Source organism: Helianthus annuus, chromosome 8, assembly GCF_002127325.2.
Source record: "Helianthus annuus cultivar XRQ/B chromosome 8, HanXRQr2.0-SUNRISE, whole genome shotgun sequence".
NCBI classification, from domain to species: domain Eukaryota; kingdom Viridiplantae; phylum Streptophyta; class Magnoliopsida; order Asterales; family Asteraceae; genus Helianthus; species Helianthus annuus.
Window position 1 is genome coordinate 11,396,096 of NC_035440.2, and position 19,323 is coordinate 11,415,418.

At 41.1% G+C, this 19,323-nt stretch overlaps 3 protein-coding genes across 4 annotated transcripts; all 3 read left to right on the forward strand.

The window, feature by feature from the left end:
- The first annotated feature begins 2,636 nt into the window (after positions 1 to 2,636).
- LOC110869548 lies at positions 2,637 to 3,050 on the forward strand. The gene has a single exon (XM_022118792.1). The coding sequence runs from the start codon at positions 2,637 to 2,639 to the stop codon at positions 3,048 to 3,050; it is 414 nt and encodes a 137-aa protein (XP_021974484.1).
- Positions 3,051 to 9,110: 6,060 nt separating this feature from the next.
- On the forward strand, positions 9,111 to 11,116 carry LOC110872062. Of its 2 annotated transcripts, XM_022120825.2 has the most exons (3): positions 9,111 to 9,960; positions 10,047 to 10,124; positions 10,870 to 11,116. In XM_022120825.2, the coding sequence occupies exons 1-3, from the start codon at positions 9,232 to 9,234 to the stop codon at positions 10,873 to 10,875; spliced, it is 813 nt and encodes a 270-aa protein (XP_021976517.1). In that variant the 5' UTR covers positions 9,111 to 9,231; the 3' UTR covers positions 10,876 to 11,116. The 2 variants fall into 2 exon arrangements, with proteins under 2 accessions (XP_021976517.1, XP_021976516.1); XM_022120824.2 differs by lacking the exon at positions 10,870 to 11,116 and having other exon boundaries at positions 9,112 to 9,960; positions 10,047 to 10,322.
- A 5,248-nt stretch (positions 11,117 to 16,364) lies between these two features.
- On the forward strand, positions 16,365 to 17,660 carry LOC110872061. Its single transcript, XM_022120823.2, has 3 exons — positions 16,365 to 17,220; positions 17,302 to 17,379; positions 17,481 to 17,660. The coding sequence occupies exons 1-3, from the start codon at positions 16,546 to 16,548 to the stop codon at positions 17,484 to 17,486; spliced, it is 759 nt and encodes a 252-aa protein (XP_021976515.1). The 5' UTR covers positions 16,365 to 16,545; the 3' UTR covers positions 17,487 to 17,660.
- Positions 17,661 to 19,323: the final 1,663 nt, after the last annotated feature.

A 19,323-nucleotide genomic window follows, 5' to 3' on the forward strand; every position in this document is an offset into this window, starting at 1 on the left:
GGGAAGACGCGCGCCACACAATCAACCAAATAGCTCACCGAAAGGAAGTAAAACGAGAAAATAGAGAAAAACAGTGGACACCACTGACAAAAACCGCCTCTGAAGTCTTAGCCACCGAAAATCATCAGTTCAAACCACCCCTACAGATGCGCAACAAGAGGGGTCAAGATCCAAATCTTTTCTGTGAATTTCACAAGGATACGGGCCACCTAACTGACGATTGTTTTAGTTTAAAGCAAGAAATCGAAAGGGCCCTGAGAGATGGAAAGCTCACTCACTTGGTAAAAGGCAGAAAGCGCGACTACCGCCAAATTCAAAGAAGAGATGAAGGGCCAGATAACAAAAAACTCAGGAAGTTGGAAACCCACATGGTGCAGGGAGGTCCACGAAGACCAAGGAAAAACTACAACAAGCGCACGCAGGATGATTCATGGCGCGAGAAGCAAGTTATTTTCCCAGTTGTTAGAGGGGGCCCGAGGGAAAAACGACCAATAGTCATTCCAGGTGTGATTGGCCACTACCAGACAGACTACATCTTCATCAACCCGGGGAGCACCGCGGATATCATATACGAACAATGCTTCAACCAATTTGATCAGGAGGACAAGGCGCGCTTGGAACCAGTCGACTACCCACTAACTGGTTTCTGCAACGAAGCTGTCTTTCCCCTGGGGCAGATATCATTCCCGGTGTTACTTTCGGATGGAAGAAATTCAAGAACTGAAGAAGTCACATTCATGGTACTACCAGCACACTCAAGACATGACATCCTCCTAGGAAGAGAATCCCAAGGAGACTTCAGTATGATATGCTCTGCACCACATTCAGCTGTTGGATTTCCCACCGAAACAGGCATTGCGCTGATATACGCGAGCAAAGAAGTCTTAGCAACAGATGAGATCAGGCCCGCAAAAACAAGCAAGCCAGCATCGCGCACAGAAGCAGAAAAATGGGTATTGAACAGCACATACCCAGAACAAACAGTTACCCTAGGACCTGCCATGTCCGATTTAACGCGCGCGGCGCTCAAGAAATTGTTGCACGAAAACATGGACGTGTTCGCCTGGACACCTGCTGACATGGTTGGTGTTCCACGGCATATAGCAGAACATCGTTTAAATGTCTCAGAAGAAGCAAAGCCAGTGGTACACGTCAAGCGCCACTTGGGCGACATAAAGCACGACGCCATGAAAGAACAGGTACTGGAGTTGCTGAATGCGGGAATCATTAGGGAAGTCAGATACCAAACATGGGTAGCAAGCCCAGTGATGGTAAAGAAACCAAATGGCAGCTGGAGAATGTGCGTCGACTACAAAGATCTAAACAAGGCATGTCCGCGCGACTGCTACGCCTTACCAGACATAGACGAAAAAATCGATTCTCTGGCAACATTCAGGTGGAAATGTTTTCTCGACTGCTACAAGGGGTATCACCAGGTTCAAATGGCTGTCCAAGATGAGGATAAAACCGCTTTCCGTACACCGACAGGGCTGTACTGTTACACGAAGATGCCTTTCGGCTTAAAGAATGCAGGCGCGACCTACCAAAGATTGATGAACGAAACATTCAGTGACGCTATCGGCAAGTACATAGAAGTGTACATGGATGATTTGGTGATTATGAGCAAGGAAGAGAGCACGATGCTGGCGAACATCCAAAAAACTTTCAACACGCTGCGCAGCGTGAGTATCAAGCTGAACCCAGCAAAATGCTCATTCGGTATGGAAGAAGGAAAGTTCTTAGGCTTCATTGTCACAAAAGATGGTTTTAAGGTGAATCCATAAAAAGTCCAAGCCATAGAAAGGATGCCTTCACCGTCAAACATCAAAGACATGCAAAAATTAGCAGGACGACTAACCGCGCTCAATCGTTTCCTAGCTAATCATGCTGCAAAGTCCTTTCCGTTCATCAAAACCTTGCGCAATTGTATGAAGAAACGCCAGGTTCAGTGGACTCCGGAAGCAGAGAGTGCGTTCCGCGAGATGAAAGATTGCCTCATCAGACTGCCAACACTAACCGCACCAAACAAGGGAGAACCTTTGGTACTTTACCTATCAGCTTTCGATAGGGCAGTCGGAGCAGTGTTACTTGTCGATCGTCAAGGTGTCCAGACACCAGTCTACTATGTGTCACGAACCTCGACTGAACCAGAAACTCGGTATGCCATAATGGAAAAGCTAGTCCTTGCACTGATTCACGCTTCAAGACGGCTGCGCAGATACTTTGCCAATCACGTCATCCACGTGCTAACAAACTACAACATTGGGAACATCCTTGCAAGGCCAGAAATATCAGGAAGGCTAGCCAAATGGGCGATAGAACTGGGAGGTCACAATGTGGTTTTCAGGCCACGACCATCAATCAAAGGCCAAGTCTTGGCAGATTTTATGACAGAGGTTCCAGACGACAAAGATAGAGAATGTAAAGCAATGGAAAAAGCTGAGAAAAAGCAAACAGAAGAGCCATGGTTGTTATACACCGACGGCGCGTCTAACGAAGACGGAGCAGGCGCAGGACTAAGGCTGGTAAGCCCTGACAAACATGAATTCACGTACGCCATACGCCTGGATTTTAAAAGCACAAACAACGAAGCCTAGTATGAAGCTTTCCTGGCTGGCTTACGGTTGGCGATCAAAATGGGGGTCCGACACATCGAAGCGCATGTGGACTCCATGCTAGTAGCAGGGCAAATCAACGGCCAATACGAAGCCAAGGGAGACGTCATGGCACTCTATCTCAGCCAAGCAAAAACATTGCTACAAACCTTCTATTCCTACAAAGTGCACCACATAAACAGAAGCGAGAACAAGCCAGCGGACGCGCTGAGTAAACTCGCATCAACAAGTTTTCAACACCTAGCAAAGTATGTGCGCATAGAAGTTTTGAGCAACCCATCCGTTCCACTCAGAGAAGTAAGCGTCATCCAAACAGGGACAACTTCTTGGATAACCCCAATAATCATGTACCTTCAGTCTGGGATTCTCCCGGAAAACAAAGCGGAGGCAAGAAAAATCCAATACAAGGCCGAGCACTACCAGATGGCCGACTGAATTTTATACAGGAAGTCATACCTAGGCCCGTTGCTAAGATGCGTAGATGCCGAAGACGCAAACTACTTAATCCGGGTTCACGAAGGAATTTGTGGTATTCATGCCGGGCCTCGAATGGTAGTAGCAAAAGTGATGAACGTCGGGTACTACTGGCCCGGGATGCATTTAGATGCTGTGAAAGAGTTGAGGAAGTGCAGTGGATGACAGAGACATGCGCCCAAGACCATGCGCCCCAAAAATGAACTAGTACCAGTCACAACCGCATGGCCCTTTCAACAATGGGGCATAGACATGGTAGGTCCTTTCCCGGAAGCACCAGGGGCGGTCAAATTCATAATAGTCGCAGTCGACTATTTCACCAAGTGGGTAGAGGCGAAAGCACTTGCATCAACTACATCAACAGTCGTCAAGCGATTCATATGGGAACAAATCATATGCCGTTTTGGCCTACCCCTCAGAATCATCACCGATAACGGGACGAACTTTGCAGCAGACGACCTCGAACGATGGTTCAAAGAATTGCACATCAAACACACCTTCTCTTCGGTTGCGCACCCGCAAGGGAACGGTCAAGTAGAGGCAGTCAACAAAAGCATCGTGGATGGCATAAAGGCAAGGCTAGGCGAGAAACGAAGAGGGTGGGTTGATGAACTACCCAGCATATTGTGGGCCCATAGGACAATGCCAAAGACAAGCAACGGTGAAACACCATTCAGCTTAGTTTATGGGTCTGAAGCAGTCATTCCAGCAGAAATCGGGCTGCCATCTCCAAGAATGCTCTCAATGAATTTAATCAACAATGACGAAGAAAGGAGGATTGTTCTGGACCTCCTAGAAGAATGGAGAGAGATGGCAGCAATCAATGAGGCCAAATACAAAACGAAGCTGGAAAAATATTACAACTCCAGAGTCCGAGTCTGCACTTTCAACCCGGGAGACTACGTCCTAAGAGACAACGAAGCTTCCAACGCAGAAAAGCCCAGAAAACTGGCCCCCAAATGGGAAGGCCCATACGTCATCGATGCAGTACTCGGCAAGGGAGCTTACAAACTGCGCACCATCAATGACAAAGAGGTTCCACGAACCTGGAACGCTCAGCAACTTAGAAAGTGCTACATGTAAAACAACTATGTAATCGCAAGGCCGAATCGCCAGCACATTTACTATAATACAAGAAGTGTTTGGCTACCTTTATTTCATGCAAATTTCTTGTCACAACTGCATTTATTACTTTGGGCGTACACGAAAACATCAATGGCTCGACCATAGGAAACGTTGTAGACCTTCAAGGCTCGTCACAACCAAGTGCACAGCCGGGTCAGAAACACAACCAAAGCCTACAAAACGCCAAAACAAAACTTCGTGCCCACATAAACACGAAAATATCGATGGCAAGGTAATTAAACATTGTAATGCTCCCAAGGCTGAACACAGCTGAGCTCACACAATAACCTGCAACTCGATCACTTCGTAAGTCACAAATCAGCGCGCGCATCAAAACGACAGAATAAAACGTTGTAGTTAACACAAGATCACCTGTCAGCGCCATCATTCATTCGTGACACCTAATCAAAGTAATCACACATGCACATATTATGACGATAACAAAATTCGCATAAACACAAACAAGCGATAAAATATCCATCAAACAAGTACGATCAAGTACATACACCCATAACAGGTAAAACAAAATAAAATTGTCCAAACAAACCATCAACATTACAAGGCCGATCAAGGCCATACGCGGCTCACAGGCCGGACTTCACCAGTCAAGCATGGCTGGTACCAGCACCTCCTGCCGCATCAGGGTCATCTCCAAGGGCTTTTTCAGCAGGGCAACTCCATCTGATTTCCGCGACAACTTCTGCGCAGCCCGAACCACAGCAAAGTCAAGGGTCGAAAACTCCTTGCGCTTGGCAGCATACGTGCCGTCACAATCCTCTTTGTGTAACTCGAAATGGTAATCTTTTTCTTTATTGATAACCGCAACCTTGCCCTCAGCATAACCAAATTTACGGCCACTATTGTAACCCGCTCGACCCAACTCGAACATATACGTAGCAAGTTCAGGCGAGTTCAAAATACGGTCAGCAAGCTGCATAATGCAAGGCAACTAAATAAACGAAACATCACAAAATAAAAGAAGACAAAAGAAAGAGGCAAAACACAAAAGAAATTACCAAGGGTACACCACGAGAAAGCAACCATTTACTATCAGCAGACGCTTCCTCAGCAAGGAGTTCAGTGGCTCGACACTCAGCAGTCTTCTCATCAAGAAGGCGCTGTGCAGCCTCACACTCGGACGCCTTCTGCTGCGCAAGAACCTCTAACTTATCAATCCGATCAATGTATTCTTTCTCTTTCTTCTCAGCCGCAAGGCACGCCTGATGAGCTTCATCAGCAAGTTTCGATTTTTCACCAGACAAACGAACAATTGCATCACGCTGAGACTGTATCTCAGCATTGGTACGCTCACACGCGGCTTCCCAATCCTTTTGTTTCTGAACATTCAATTGTTTTTGCTCCTCAAGTTTCTGTTCCGCATCGGAAACCCTCCACTGCAAGCCCTTCTTCTCTGCATTAAACTTCTCCCTCTCTTCAATAAACAACCGCTTTGCCTCCTCAAACTCGGCAGTCTCCTCTCCCATCAACCGCCATTCACGAAGGATTTCCTGAGAAGTGGCAAAGTAATTAACTCCGGCACGCACATGGTCGTCCAACAAGGCAAATCGGTGTTTCATCACCCACCATTTCTTCTTCAACTCAATCCACTATTTCCAAATGCGCAACTGAATCAAATCAATCGATTAAACCGATTAAAGTTTTGTGTTCCGCTTTCACGGCGAGAGATGGAGAAAGACTTTGAAGATATGGGGGAACGGTGGTTGCGACGTGAAGAGACCCAAGAGTGTTCAGAATCAATTGGATGTAAGTTGTTTAGAACCCTGAAATTGTGCTAAAGTTTGATGTGAATTTAGAATGTTGAATGATAGAATTAATTGGACTAAATTTTTAATCAGAATAAATGTTACAGTTTGTTGATCTGTGGATTGTAATGTGTTATTGCATTTGATTGTTGCCTAATGTCTCCTGTTCTTGATATGTTATCACTGTCTGTGTGTGTAGATATAGCCTGTATATACATTCCATTTATCTTTCAAATTTCAATCCAACCAATGTTAAAAAGAACGGACTTCATGGGATAAATTGCATAGTCTCAACATAACTATTTCTTATTGTTTTTTAACTAATTAACCTTGGCTTCATAATAGAATCCTGTTGCAGTTTATGGGATCAATCTCGGCCAGCTGCCCTGCAAAACATGCATCAATTTCTTACCTATCAACCTTGATCGGGTGTTGATTCTCAAATATTTGGCTCTTGTATATGATCTCTGTGTTATCCTGAAATTTATAATTAATTTAGGATTATTGGATTTTATCACCCCCAACTATCGGCAATTGGCCGCTGTCACCCCAACTATCACTTTGACGTCCGTCACCCTCCAACTTAACACTTAGTGTGTTCTGTCACCACGTCGTTAACTGATCACTAACTTTTAATCCTGTTACTATACTTTTGGGGTGTCATAGGGATCTTAGAGCATTCTCATCCAAACCACCAAAATCTGTGTGGGGGGTTTTTAAAATATAAGAAGTATAAAAAGTGGTTGTGAGTGGAAGAGAGAGAAAATGTTACTGTTCATCTGTATATTTGGGGGGACACTGTTCACCCCCTATACTTTTTTAATATATATTGAAAGTGGTTGTGAGTAGAGGAGAGAGAAAATGTAATATATATTGAAAAGGAGAGAGAAAAAGTATTTGTTTTTAGTAGAAATATATTGATATAGGAGTTGTTTTTTAGTGGAATGTATGTATATTTTTAGTGGATTGGATGTGAATGCTCTTAGAAAGATTTTAGGGATCTTAGGACACCCCAAAAGTATAGTAACAGAATTAAAAGTTAGTGATCAGTTAACGACACGGTGACAGAACACACTAAGTGTTATGTTGGTGGTGGCGGGCGTCAAAGTGATAGTTGGAGGTGGCAGCGGCCAACAGCCAATATTTAAGGATGATAAAAAATAACCCATTAATTTATAAGGTAACAATTATTGTATAAGGTATTTGTTATAACTGGGAGATCGAATACACAATTACATACACAAACACACCGGTTCTTGATACAACTGAGATAGTTAAATAAATTCCACACACTAAAATCCCAATTTATACTAATCGAAACTTGGAAAACAAGTAAACAAATCTTATTCAAATACTAACAACCTAACTTGACCAACAAACAAGCAAAGTAACTTGAATGACAAGTAAATTTAAGCATAAAATTATTTAATGAAACCCTTCAACTTTGTGATCTCCTCCTAACCATCACTTGAGATTGTCCGTACCACGTATTGGTAGTTTTTTTCCGGTTTTATACAAAGAATACCCCTAAAAAATACGAGGATACCCCTAACCAAAAAACCAAACATTTTACAACCCAAAAACTTGTAAAATAATTAAGCCCGAATGATAAAATAAGCCCAAATTTTAACAATAATAGAATTGAAACAAGGCCCTAAATATAATTGATAAAGTCATTTCAAGACCCAAACAATAATATATTAACTATTTGTTTTACTTTATTTATTAACCTGTTTACGAATTCGTTAGTGCTTCATAGTATTTGGTTGGTAGGCCTTTTTAGTTAACTGTAAAATACTGAAACATAAAATTACCCTTATAAATTATTGTGATGTCTCCTTTTCCAGTTGCTTGAAGTACAAGAAATAAAGATATTTTGGTAATCCTTAAATGTTCATAATTCTGTTACAGATAGAAAAAAAAAATCATCTTATTCCTTCCAATAAACCTTCTTTTTCAATCACTAAAACTTTCATAGTTACAAGAAAGGTAATGAGCAACGAGTACATTTTGATTGTTTCACTTAAACAAATAATTGAAAGTGTGTATATTTTGGGTTAAGTAACTTGGAGATCAAGAAATCAAAACGAGCCTTCCATCTTTAATAGAACCGGCACCCCAATCTTCTAATTTCAAACCATCAATAATCCCTTTAAGCGAAGAGCTTCAAACTTAACAATCTTTAGTTGATACTGATACAATTCTATCGTTGTTGTAAAAATGTTTTGGGTTAATTCGGAGGTTTTATCACAGTAGACCTTCAATCGGTGAATTTTCTCTTGAATGATGGCGGGCCGGGTCACCATTGCATCTTGCATTCACAACATGGATGACCTTTTGTCAGTAGATTTACTTGAGTGATCGGACTTTTATTAATCGTTAAAAATGTAAGTATATATTTTTAGTAATACAAAATTTTGAAAAGTATCAATTGAGGCAATATGATCATCATATAATTTATATTATAGCAATTCAAAAAATATATATAGTTTATATTACATATAAGGTTTTTTGGAATGTGTGTTTTAGGGATCAACATATAACTATTACAATTAAGTACTTATATGGAAGACACATTCTTGTACGTTTTGCGGCATGTGTTAGTTCGGTCAGCAATAGAGCATTATGAGGCATTTTTTTTTGTAAAATGGATGTAGTGGAAATGCGAACATTATGTTAAAAAGGGTGTAATAGAATTTAAATGAAAAAAAACTTCAAAAATTGTTCTTGACCAACCAAAAAGAGATGCACGGTGATTGGCCAAAGAATTGGAACTTCGGGGTAGAAAAAAGGATGTCTCTTGCAATTGTTTGGTGAAAAACGCCAAGGGACGAGTGAAGGGGCGTTTGGAGCGTTGTTGGGGCAAAAAACGCCCAAAAATTTTACCACTACGGGTGGATTAACATCTTAGTTGATTTCATAAAAGTCCACTCATTCCTTAAGTTTACCATTATTTTAGTTAGCAACAATTTTAAACTTAAAATTAATCTTTATCAACATGTGTTCTTAAAACATAATTTTCGAAAATTTAATAATAATAAGTAATGCAGATGAACGGTTGAGATCACACAGCGCACATTAGCAGTCATCCCCGCTTCTCGAACGTTAAATCCCCCATCGCCTCTCTCTCCTCACTTTCTCTCTCTAGACTCGTCATATATAATTTCGCGGCGATTTCACATCAAACACAAAACTACACGCAGAGGCTAACAACAATAACCCCCCCGTCGGAAAACTTTTTGAAGGCGACATCGATGGTATTTTCCGGTAAGAAAAGAGGCGGCGAAGAACGAGTCACATCGGAGAACGAAGATATGGAGAGATTAAAGCCATTGCACAATTTCGATTTACCCTACTTAAAGTGGGGGAATCAGAAGCATCTACGCTGCATGAAGATAGATTCACTCGTCGATCGGAATCAATCACCGGAGCGCGGCGGCGGCGGTGGCGGTGGCGGTGACTTTGGCGGTGGCGCTGTGATCGGAACTCGGCGGAGAGATTCGGAGTTTGAAAAACGAAAGCGATTCAGATCGAGTGATGATATTCATAAGGTTTCTTCTTCGTCGGCGAGGATAAACGTCGCCGGAGACGGTGAGATATCGGCGACTAGAGAGAAACTGATGATCGATTTTCATAAACAGGTTGGTGAGATAAAGGACGCTATTCTCCGAGACGGTCTGGTGGATGCAACCGCAACGACGTCGTTCAATTCTCCGGCAGATCGGCCGTGGAATTTGAGGACTAGAAGAGCTCCGACGAACGGCGTTAATGGTAACGGTGAGGTTTTGAAACCTAATTCTTCTCCGGTAACAAACGAATACAAATATCTGTCTAATAACGGTAACGGTGAGAAAAAAGAGAGAGCGAAGTTTTCGGTTTCACTTTCACGGCGTGAATTGGAGGAAGATTTTATGGCGATGGCTGGCCGGAGACTGCCACGTAAGCCGAAGAAACGACCGCGTATTGTTCAAAAGCAATTGGATGTAAGTAAAATTATTAGGTTGTTTAAATTGGATTTGATTATTCAAAGTAATGAATTGCTAATGTGAGTGTTGTGTTGTGTTTGCAGACTCTGTTTCCGGGATTGTGGCTGTCGGAGATAACCGCTGATCTTTACAAAGTTCCCGATGAGGCCGACACCGGAAAGGTAGTAATCTGATTGATTATGATATTGTTTTGCAGAGGTAGCATTAGGGATTTGATGGATAACAACAGCAATAGAGAAGTATGATTGTTGATAACTCTTTGTTTTCTTTGGATTTGATGCTAATTTTGGGTAGTCAAAACATGTTCATATTTGTTATCTTTTTGATTATGAATGGAATAAAAATTAGGTTTTTTTGTATAAGTTCTCTCTTGATCTCCAGTCAATTATGCACTTGATGTTGGGGTTTATATCCTATCAAATTATGTTAGAATTTTACAATTGTAAGTTTGCAACTTGTGGCTACGCCTGGAGAAAAGGGTGGGGTTAGGTCGTTGGTTGGTCGAAGCAGGTTCCGGCTATGACCAATTTGGCTTTTTGGTGCAAACAGGTGGTTAGGGGTTCTGACCGATTTGGATTCGGGTGCAAACTAACTCTTTTAGAAAGGTTTTAACTTTGTTCGGGTCAGGGTGAATTTTAACTAAAATGGGCTTGTCTTGAAATGAGTCGTTCTAGATAAAATTGCCTGTTTTATTTTGTTTTACGACGGCTAATGATAACCGTCTTGCCAATGAGCTGGTGGTGGAGCGGTAAGGGAGAGACCTAGTGTTCTAAGTGATCGAGGTTCAATTCCTGCCCTCCCCGTTAGAATCTGCGGCACCTGATGATGATAGGAGATTAGGCGGAGATCGTTAGTTCGATCTTTGAACTGAATGGGTTTTACCTTACCGCACTTTGATGCTTTCAGGCATAGTGCTCACAGGCTTCGACCCTAGGTGAGGGTTTTCCCCGGTTCGGAGGCAAGTGTACTCGATATGGTGAATTTCGTCAGTAGCCATTTGAAGGATCCGTTAGCGGTAAAAAAAAAGATAAATCTTTCTTTTTTAGAGGTTGTGTGTATTTGTTATGTATTGTGGAATTGGTATTGGGTAGTCTGTTCTGTTCTGCTTCATACTTAAATTGGAGGGAAACATGCGCCTATTGGAACTTGTCAACTTGGTGTAAACCGCCTTGTGGAGAAACGTCTTGGAACATTCTAGCATTTGACTTCTTCATTTTGCACCCTCAAAATAAGTGTACTTTTTTATTGCTTTCTAAACCCCATCTACAACACAAGTTACCTGTTTCCTTTCAAGGAAACTTTATGGGAAAATAAAAAACCATACGTAGTTTTTATTCCTTAACTTTAAGGGCTCCATCTATTTAGACATTCAACCATCTATACGTTTCACATTAGGGATGGGCACAATATTCGTTCAGTACCGGTACCAAAAAACAGGAAAAGTAGGTACCGGTATCAAATATACCGGTTCGGTATTTGTATTTACCGGTGTTTTATCCGTAAATACCGGTACCATACCGGTACCGAAAAACAGGGAAAGTGGGTACCGGTATATGATCTTGTATATGATCGAATTGACCTTTTCGTTAACAGAAAAAAATGCAAGAAGTTAAGACAGTTGACTAAAATGCAACAATGAAACCTTTTTGGACCACAGGCGAAAAATGAGAAACCTTTGAACTAAACTGCCAAAATTACCCAAACCACATGGACTAAAATGACATTTAAATCTAAATTATATTATATGTCCTTTTCCTGGTTGCTTGAAGTAAAAGAAATAAGGGTATGTTTGGTATGGCGTAATGGAATAGATGAGGGAATGGAATGGACGAGGTAATGGAATGGACAAAGGAATGAAATGGATCATTACATTCTGTAGTCTTGTTTGGTTACCATGCAGGAAAGGAATAAATCATTACCTTGTGTTGTTTGGTAGGTAAGAAAAGAGGAATGAATTAAATCGGCGATGGGTGGTGACGGTGATCGGTGGCGACTAGTGGCGGTGGCAGCGATGGGTGGCGGTGGTCGGTGGTAGCGGTGGTAGGTGGCCATGTCGGTGGGTGAGGGATGTTAGCGATGGCGGCGGCGATGGTTAGGGTTGGCGGTGGTCTGCGGTGGCAGGTGGCGGCGATGGTGGTGGCGACGACGGTGGGTGGTGATGGTCAACGGTAGCGGGTGGTGGTCGCGAAGGATGGTGGTGGTGGTCGGCGGAGGGTGGCGGAAGTGGTCGGGGTGGCGGTAGTGGTCGGTGGTTGCGGGTGGCGGCGATGGTGGTGGCAACGACGACGGTGGGTGGTGGTGGTCGACGGTAGCAGGAGGTGGCCGCGGAGGATGGTGGCGGTAGTGGTCGGGGTGGCGGTGGTCGGTGGTGGTGGGTGGCGGCGATGGTGGTCGATGGTGGTGGCGACGGGTAGTGGTGGCGCTAACGACGATGGGTGGTGGTGGTCGACGGTAGTGGGTGGTGGCAGCGGGGGATGGTGGTGGTGGTCGGCGGAGGGTGGCGGTGGTTTGCGATGGCGGGTGGCAGTGGTGGTAGTCGATGGCGGTGGCGGCGGTGGCGGCTGAGGACAGTGGTTGTGGTCGGCGGAGGTTGCTGGCGGTTGGTGACGACGACATGTGGTGGTGGTAGATGGTGGAGGTGATGGGCAGTGTTTGTGACGTAGGCTGAGATAGGGAATGGAATGGAAAAAAAAGGGGGAGTGGATGGAATAAATTTGAGGGAATGGAATGACTTATGTAATGGGTGATTCCATTACGTTGACCAACCAAACACACTTCTTTTCATTCCTTCGCATAGTTCATTCCATTCCACCCCCCATTCATGTGTACCAAACACTACCTAAAGGTATTTTGGTAATCCTTGATGTTCATAATTCTGTTACATATCCAAAGAAACGGAAAACGATGTTAATTTACTAGTTATCAAAAGGTAACATGTTAAAAATTAGTAATTCGTCAGGTAGCGTTGAAAGCAGAATCAGCCAAAGTCGCTAAACACAAGAAAACTTGTTTGTTTAGAGTATTAACACGTGTTTATCTCATTTGTCCTTGACACATTTGGTTCCCTAGCTCCGGAGGAAGTGGAATTCCTAAACAGACTGTAGCGGGTCGTTCATAGTAATTTCTCGACCCCTAAGTCTCATAGTTTTATCTTTAGCAGGATCGGTTTTACTATCCAAAAGGAGGTTGTGCCGCAACTTATTGCCCGTTTACCTGCCACTATATTGTAATTGGTGATTTTGGAGTTTGGTTAAGACATTTCATTTCAAGTACTAAAAATGTTCAAAGATAAATCTTTCATATATCCTAAGACTCGGTTGACAAACACATATCGTCAAAGGGCTGACTTGGTTTCGATTGTTGCTTAACGACCCCTACAACATCATCTTATTCCTTCCCATAAACCCTCTTTTTCAATCACTAAACAAAGGATTGAAAGTGTGTGTACAGTTTATGTAATGCCAAAAAGATTGAGAAAACTCCAACTATAATCTTGACACATGACTCAAAATGTAATTTACTCTTTACCCTTAGTGATATTTGATACAATTTTTTCTACATAGTATTCTACCTATCTAATCTTAAAAAAAAAAAAACCATGACACTTTGTCAATAAATATTCTATGAAAAATAGACGGAGGCTTAATTATGTTACTAAGGGGCTGTTTGTTTACCTCTTAATGAGGCTCTTAATGATTCAGACCTCTTACTGGTTCAGCATTTAATGGTTCAGACTGTTTGTTTCACGAGCAAATGTCTGAATGGTTCAGACATTTGCCTCTGAATGGTTAAGATTTATACAGAGTCTGAATGGTTAAGACCTCTAATCTGAATTGGTCAGACATTTGCCTCTGAACGGTTAGCATTATATAGGCTCTTAATGGTTCAGACCTCTTACTGGTTCAGCACTTAATGGTTCAGACCTCTTACTGGTTCAGCACTTAACCATTCAGATGTTGCCAAACGGCCCCTAACTTTCGAGGCGAAGCATACCACGGGAGTTACTTTAAATAATTAGGTATGTATAGGGCTGTAAACGAACCGAACGAACACGAACAAGGTCATGTTCGTGTTCATTCGTTAAGGAAATTAACATGTTCGCGAACTGTTCACGAACGCATACCGAACATAAGTTTATGTTCGTGTTCGTTCGTTAAGAAAATTTTATTGTTCACGAACAGTTCGTGAACGCTGGTCTCGAACACAAACGAACACAAGCAAGTAAAAACGAACGAAAACGAACATTTAACTTGAAAATAAAAAATAAAAACATTGATATCCTTAAACATTATATAAGTAGTTAAACACAACCATCAAATGATAAATCAAAACACAAGAAGTCGACTACACTACCAAACAATGAATCAAGTTTAACTAATTTAGACATAATTATCCCAAAAAATGGTTTAGAATGTCCAAATTTTAGCTAACTTAGAAAAAATAGGGTTTCAAGTTTTCAATAGATAAAATGTTTATTATTTATTATTTTTTTAATATAATCAAACGAATATGAACGAACGTAACCGAACGTACACGAACGCAGTCGCACGAATAAGGCCCGTGTTCGTGTTCGTTCGCTAAGTTAACCGAACGAATTTTTTTGTTCGTGTTTGTTCGTTAAACTAATCGAACGAACATAAACGAACTTCCCGCCGAACGGTTCACGAACTGTTCACTGAACGTTCGGTTCGTTTACAGCCCTAGGTATGTAGATATTTTTGATGATACAAAATGTAAGAAAAGTTATGAATAGAGGCGATATAAGTAAATGTCCGTTTGAAATTTATGAACTTTATGATTTAATATAAAGAAAGACGTGCAAATGAAGACGTCGCTTGTGGTATGCGCATATAATGTATATATGTGTGGGTGTTCGGGGGGCAAAAGTGAAAGTGCACTAATTTTAACGTTATTTTACTAATTTCGTGAAAATAATGTTAAAAGAGGGGGATGGTTAATCGTGCATCATGTGGTGGTGTTGATAGCCGAAGGACAAGAGAGTACATGCACTAATTGGCCTTTGTCTTAATTACCGAGTGTTATGTGCCTTATGTCCAAGGCTTGATGCAAAGCTACCATCGAGCCGGGGGTCTCACTGGAAGCAGCCTCTCTATTCCTACAGGGTAGAGGTAAGGCTGTCTATATCTTACCCTCCTCAGACCCTACCTTAGCTTTGCTATTGATGGGATTTACTGAGTATGATGATGATGATGAAAGACGTGCAAATGACCATCTAATTTAATCTCAATTGGTGGTTTTAAAAACAATGTGAGATTATATTATAGAGTGTGTGGGTATAGTGGGCATCAATATGTAAGGCTGACCAATAGGCTTAGTATGCCCGACAAAGATTTAGGGCCCCAAAGTTTTAACTTTTTTTCCTATATGTTACATGTATTTCACCCAAATAAACAAACAAATAAATAGAGTTGTAGAGACATAGGTAGTGTTCATTTTACGGCTTGGAATTGAACTTTGATGGAATTGGAATTGAACAATATAAGAAAGAGAATCTAAATTTCAGTTCCATCCAAATTAAATTTCAATTCTATGAAATAAACGCATCTAAATTCCAAATTAAATTTCAGTTCATATACAAATTTCAATTTCAATTTCAATTCCAATTTTATTACATTCCGTAAAACGAACACTACCATAGTGTAACCCTTGTGACCTTAATAAACCAACAGTAGGCTTAGGGCCTCTAAAAAATATTAAAATGGGACTTTGATTTTGTAGTGCGCTTAAATGTTGGACCGACTTAGAGCATTCACATCCAATCCATCAAATTATACATACATTCCACTAAAAAACAACTCCTATATCAATATATTTCCACTAAAAACAAATATCTTTTCTCTCTCCTATCAATTAAATAATATTATCATTACATTTTTCTCTCTCCTTCACTCACAATCACTTTCAATATATATTAAAAAAATTATAGTGGTTGAACAGTGTCCCCTCAAATATACAGATGAACAGTAACATTTTCTCTCTCTTCCACTCACAACCACTTTTTATACCCTTTATAATATAAAAATTCCCCCTCACATACTTTGATGGATAGAATGTGAATGCTCTTATAAACGTTAGTTGCTTTCATAAAATTATTTCATGTGTCAAGTTTACCATTGTTTTAGTTAACATCAATTTTAAATTAGAAACTAATAAACACTTGATCATCAAAAATTATCATGAAAAGATGTATTTGTTTGAAGGGAAGTAGAGAAGTAACATAGATGTAGATGAATGGTTGAGATCACACGTTCTTCTTTGAAATCCGGTCATCTCATCCATCCATCTCCAAGTGCACAAAACTCACACTAACGCGCATTAGCATTCTTTCCTACTTTTTTAGACTAATTTTTTCGCTTAAATACTTACACCTTCCAACGATTGAATCTTGAATCTTCACATAACAGATAATTCCTCTTAACCACTTCGTTAAATCCCCATCCCCTCTTTCTCTCTCTAGACTCCTCATACATAATATATTAACCTTTCGCGGCGATTTCACGTCAAACACAAAACGCAGAGGCAAACAACGGAGCGAAAGAGCGGCGATTTAAAGAGGTTTGGATGGTGTTTTCCGGTAAGAAAAGAGAAACAACGGAGGAAGATATGGAGAGATTGAAGCCACTGCACAATTTCGATTCACCCTACTTAAAGTGGGGGAACCAGAAGCTTCTACGCTGCATGAAGGTAGTCGATCGGAGTCATTCCACGGAGAGCGGCGGCGGCGGCTCTATGATCGGAACACGGCCGAGAGATTCGGATTTTGAAAAACGAAAGCGATTCAGATCGAGTGGTGATATTAATAAGGTTTCTTCGTCGTCGGCGAGGATAAACGTCGCCGGAGACGGTGAGATATCGGCGACTAGAGAGAAACTGATGATCGATTTTCATAAACAGGTTGGCGAGATAAAGGACGCTATTCTCCGAGACGGTCTGGTGGATGCAACCGCAACGACTTCGTTCAATTCTCCGGCAGATAGGCCGTGGAATTTGAGGACTAGAAGAGCTCCGACGAACGGCGTTAACGGTAACGGTGAGGTTTTGAAACCTAATTCTTCTCCGGTAACAAACGAATACAAATATCCGTCTAATAACGGTAACGGTGAGAAAAAAGAGAGAGCGAAGTTTTCGGTTTCACTTTCACGGCGTGAATTGGAGGAAGATTTTATGGCAATGGCTGGCCGGAGACTGCCACGTAAGCCGAAGAAACGACCGCGTTTTGTTCAAAAGCAATTGGATGTAAGTAAAATTAATAAGTTGTTTAAATTTGATTTGATTATTTAAAGTAATAAATTGCTAATGTGAGTGTTGTGCTTGTAGACTCTGTTTCCGGGATTGTGGTTATCGGAGATAACCGCTGATCTTTACAAAGTTCCCGATGAGGCCGAAACCGGGAAGGTAGTAATCTGATGATGACTGTTGTTGTTTTGCTGGTTGTTTAATTGATTATAGTTGATTTCAGTTACTGATTATTATATTGTTTTGTGGAATTTTTGCAGAAGTAGTATTAGGGATTTGATGGATAACAACAATGGATAAGTATGATGATTCTTGATTTCTTTGGTGTATGGCTGGAATTGATGCTAATTTTGGGTAGTCAAAACATGTTCATATTTGTAGTTTTTGATTGTGAATGCAATAAATCTTAAGGTTTCTAATCTTTATAACTTTTCTCTTAATTTCCGGTCAGTTATGCATTTGTTGTTGGGGTTGATCTCCTATAAGATTCTGTCAGGACTAAAAACAAAGGCCTAATGATACCTAGGGATGGCAATCAAACCCGAACCCGCTGGGTAAACCCGAAACCCGACACATTTGGGACGGGTTTGGGGTCGGTTAATCGGGTTTGGGACGGGTTTGGGAATAGTTTTAATTTTTTTCGCGGGTTTGGGATGGGTTTGGGATTTAGTGATATACCTGTTTACCCGACCCAATTACCCGATAAAGTGTACCTGTTTACCGGATTGTATACCCGATATAATTTCTTTTATATTATTAAATATGTATATATATGATACTTCCATTTTTTTACACATATAGGTATTCTATTCCCTATACATTGTAGTTATTTGATATATATTTTTATAATGACAATACAAAACGTAACCGGTTAGTAATTACCCGATAAATACCCAATGGGTTTTGAGATGAGTGTACCCAACGAGTAATCTTATTAAATTAACGGGTTTACCCGAAACCCGCGGGTATACCCGATACCCAATGGGTATTTACCCGCTAGAAACCCGACGGGTTTTGGGACGGATTTGGGACAAGCTTATCTAACCGGGTTTGGGTTTGGGATTACCTAAACCCGTCCCAAACCCGACCCATTGCCATCCCTGATGATACCAGCTTATTCTTTTCTAAAGTGCTCATTGTAAGTTTGTATTTGTGGCTAAGCCTGGAATAACGGGCTGTTTAGGTCCGGGTAATGCTCAAAACGGTTCTGACCAATTTGGATTCTGGTGCAGACAGACTGGTTGGGTTAGCAGTCAAAACGATTCTAACCAATTTGGATTATGGTGCAAAGGGGCGGGTTGGGGCTCAATTCGGATTCAGGTGCAAACTTGTTGTAACCAAAACAGGCTTGTCAGGCGTTCTAGAAAAGAAGTACCTGCTGTGTTTGGTTCTAAGTTTGTATGTATTGATAGTGGAACAACTGGTATTGGGTGTGGTTTGCACTTGATTCATTCTCAAATTAGAGGGAAACATGAGGATAAGATCTTTTACCCCGGAACTTGGTTTACAATGTAAGGTTGGTTGCCTTGTGGAAAAAGTCTTATATTCTAGCATTTGACAGATCATTTGTTTTAGTTTGAAATGGAAGAGTTTCATTTATTAATGCTTTCTAAACCCCATCCTCAAGTTACTTGGTTTCTTCTAAAGAAACTTTAACCCCATCCTCAAGTTACTTGGTTTCTTTTAAAGAAACTTTATGGAAAAGTGGAAAACAACTCCTAGTTTTTATACCTTTTTCTAAGGAATAGTTTTGTGCTTGATCTCGTATCGAAATCTTAGATGACTAAAGACAATGCCATATTATTCTCACAATAAGTTTGTAACCTATGGCTAAGCACGCTAAAACGGCGGTTTAGGTTCAGGTCAAAACGTTTTTTGATCAAATTGGGTTCGCATCAAAATGGATTGTTCTAAGTATCAATTTCGTCTCAGATTAAAAAACGATTAGCTTGAAATACATGTCGTCTGTAAGACTTGAACCCAAGACCTTCCCCTCTCAAACCCAAGTGTTTAAAAGATTTGTTTTTGCCAATGGACCACCACCCCATTCATTCCTTTTCTTGTTTTTATATATGTATAATTTTTTTAAAACTATAATTTAAT

What these genes read in the sequence shown, in the direction of transcription:
- LOC110872061 (XM_022120823.2), top strand. Translation starts at nt 16,546, where the DNA reads ATGGTGTTTTCCGGTAAGAAAAGAGAAACAACGGAGGAAGATATGGAG. An exon ending in TTGTTCAAAAGCAATTGGAT is followed by an intron (nt 17,221 to 17,301) that starts GTAAGTAAAATT and finishes TTGTGCTTGTAG; the next exon opens with ACTCTGTTTCCGGGATTGTG.
- LOC110869548 (XM_022118792.1), top strand. Translation starts at nt 2,637, where the DNA reads ATGGGGGTCCGACACATCGAAGCGCATGTGGACTCCATGCTAGTAGCA.
- LOC110872062 (XM_022120824.2), top strand. Translation starts at nt 9,232, where the DNA reads ATGGTATTTTCCGGTAAGAAAAGAGGCGGCGAAGAACGAGTCACATCG. An exon ending in TTGTTCAAAAGCAATTGGAT is followed by an intron (nt 9,961 to 10,046) that starts GTAAGTAAAATT and finishes TTGTGTTTGCAG; the next exon opens with ACTCTGTTTCCGGGATTGTG.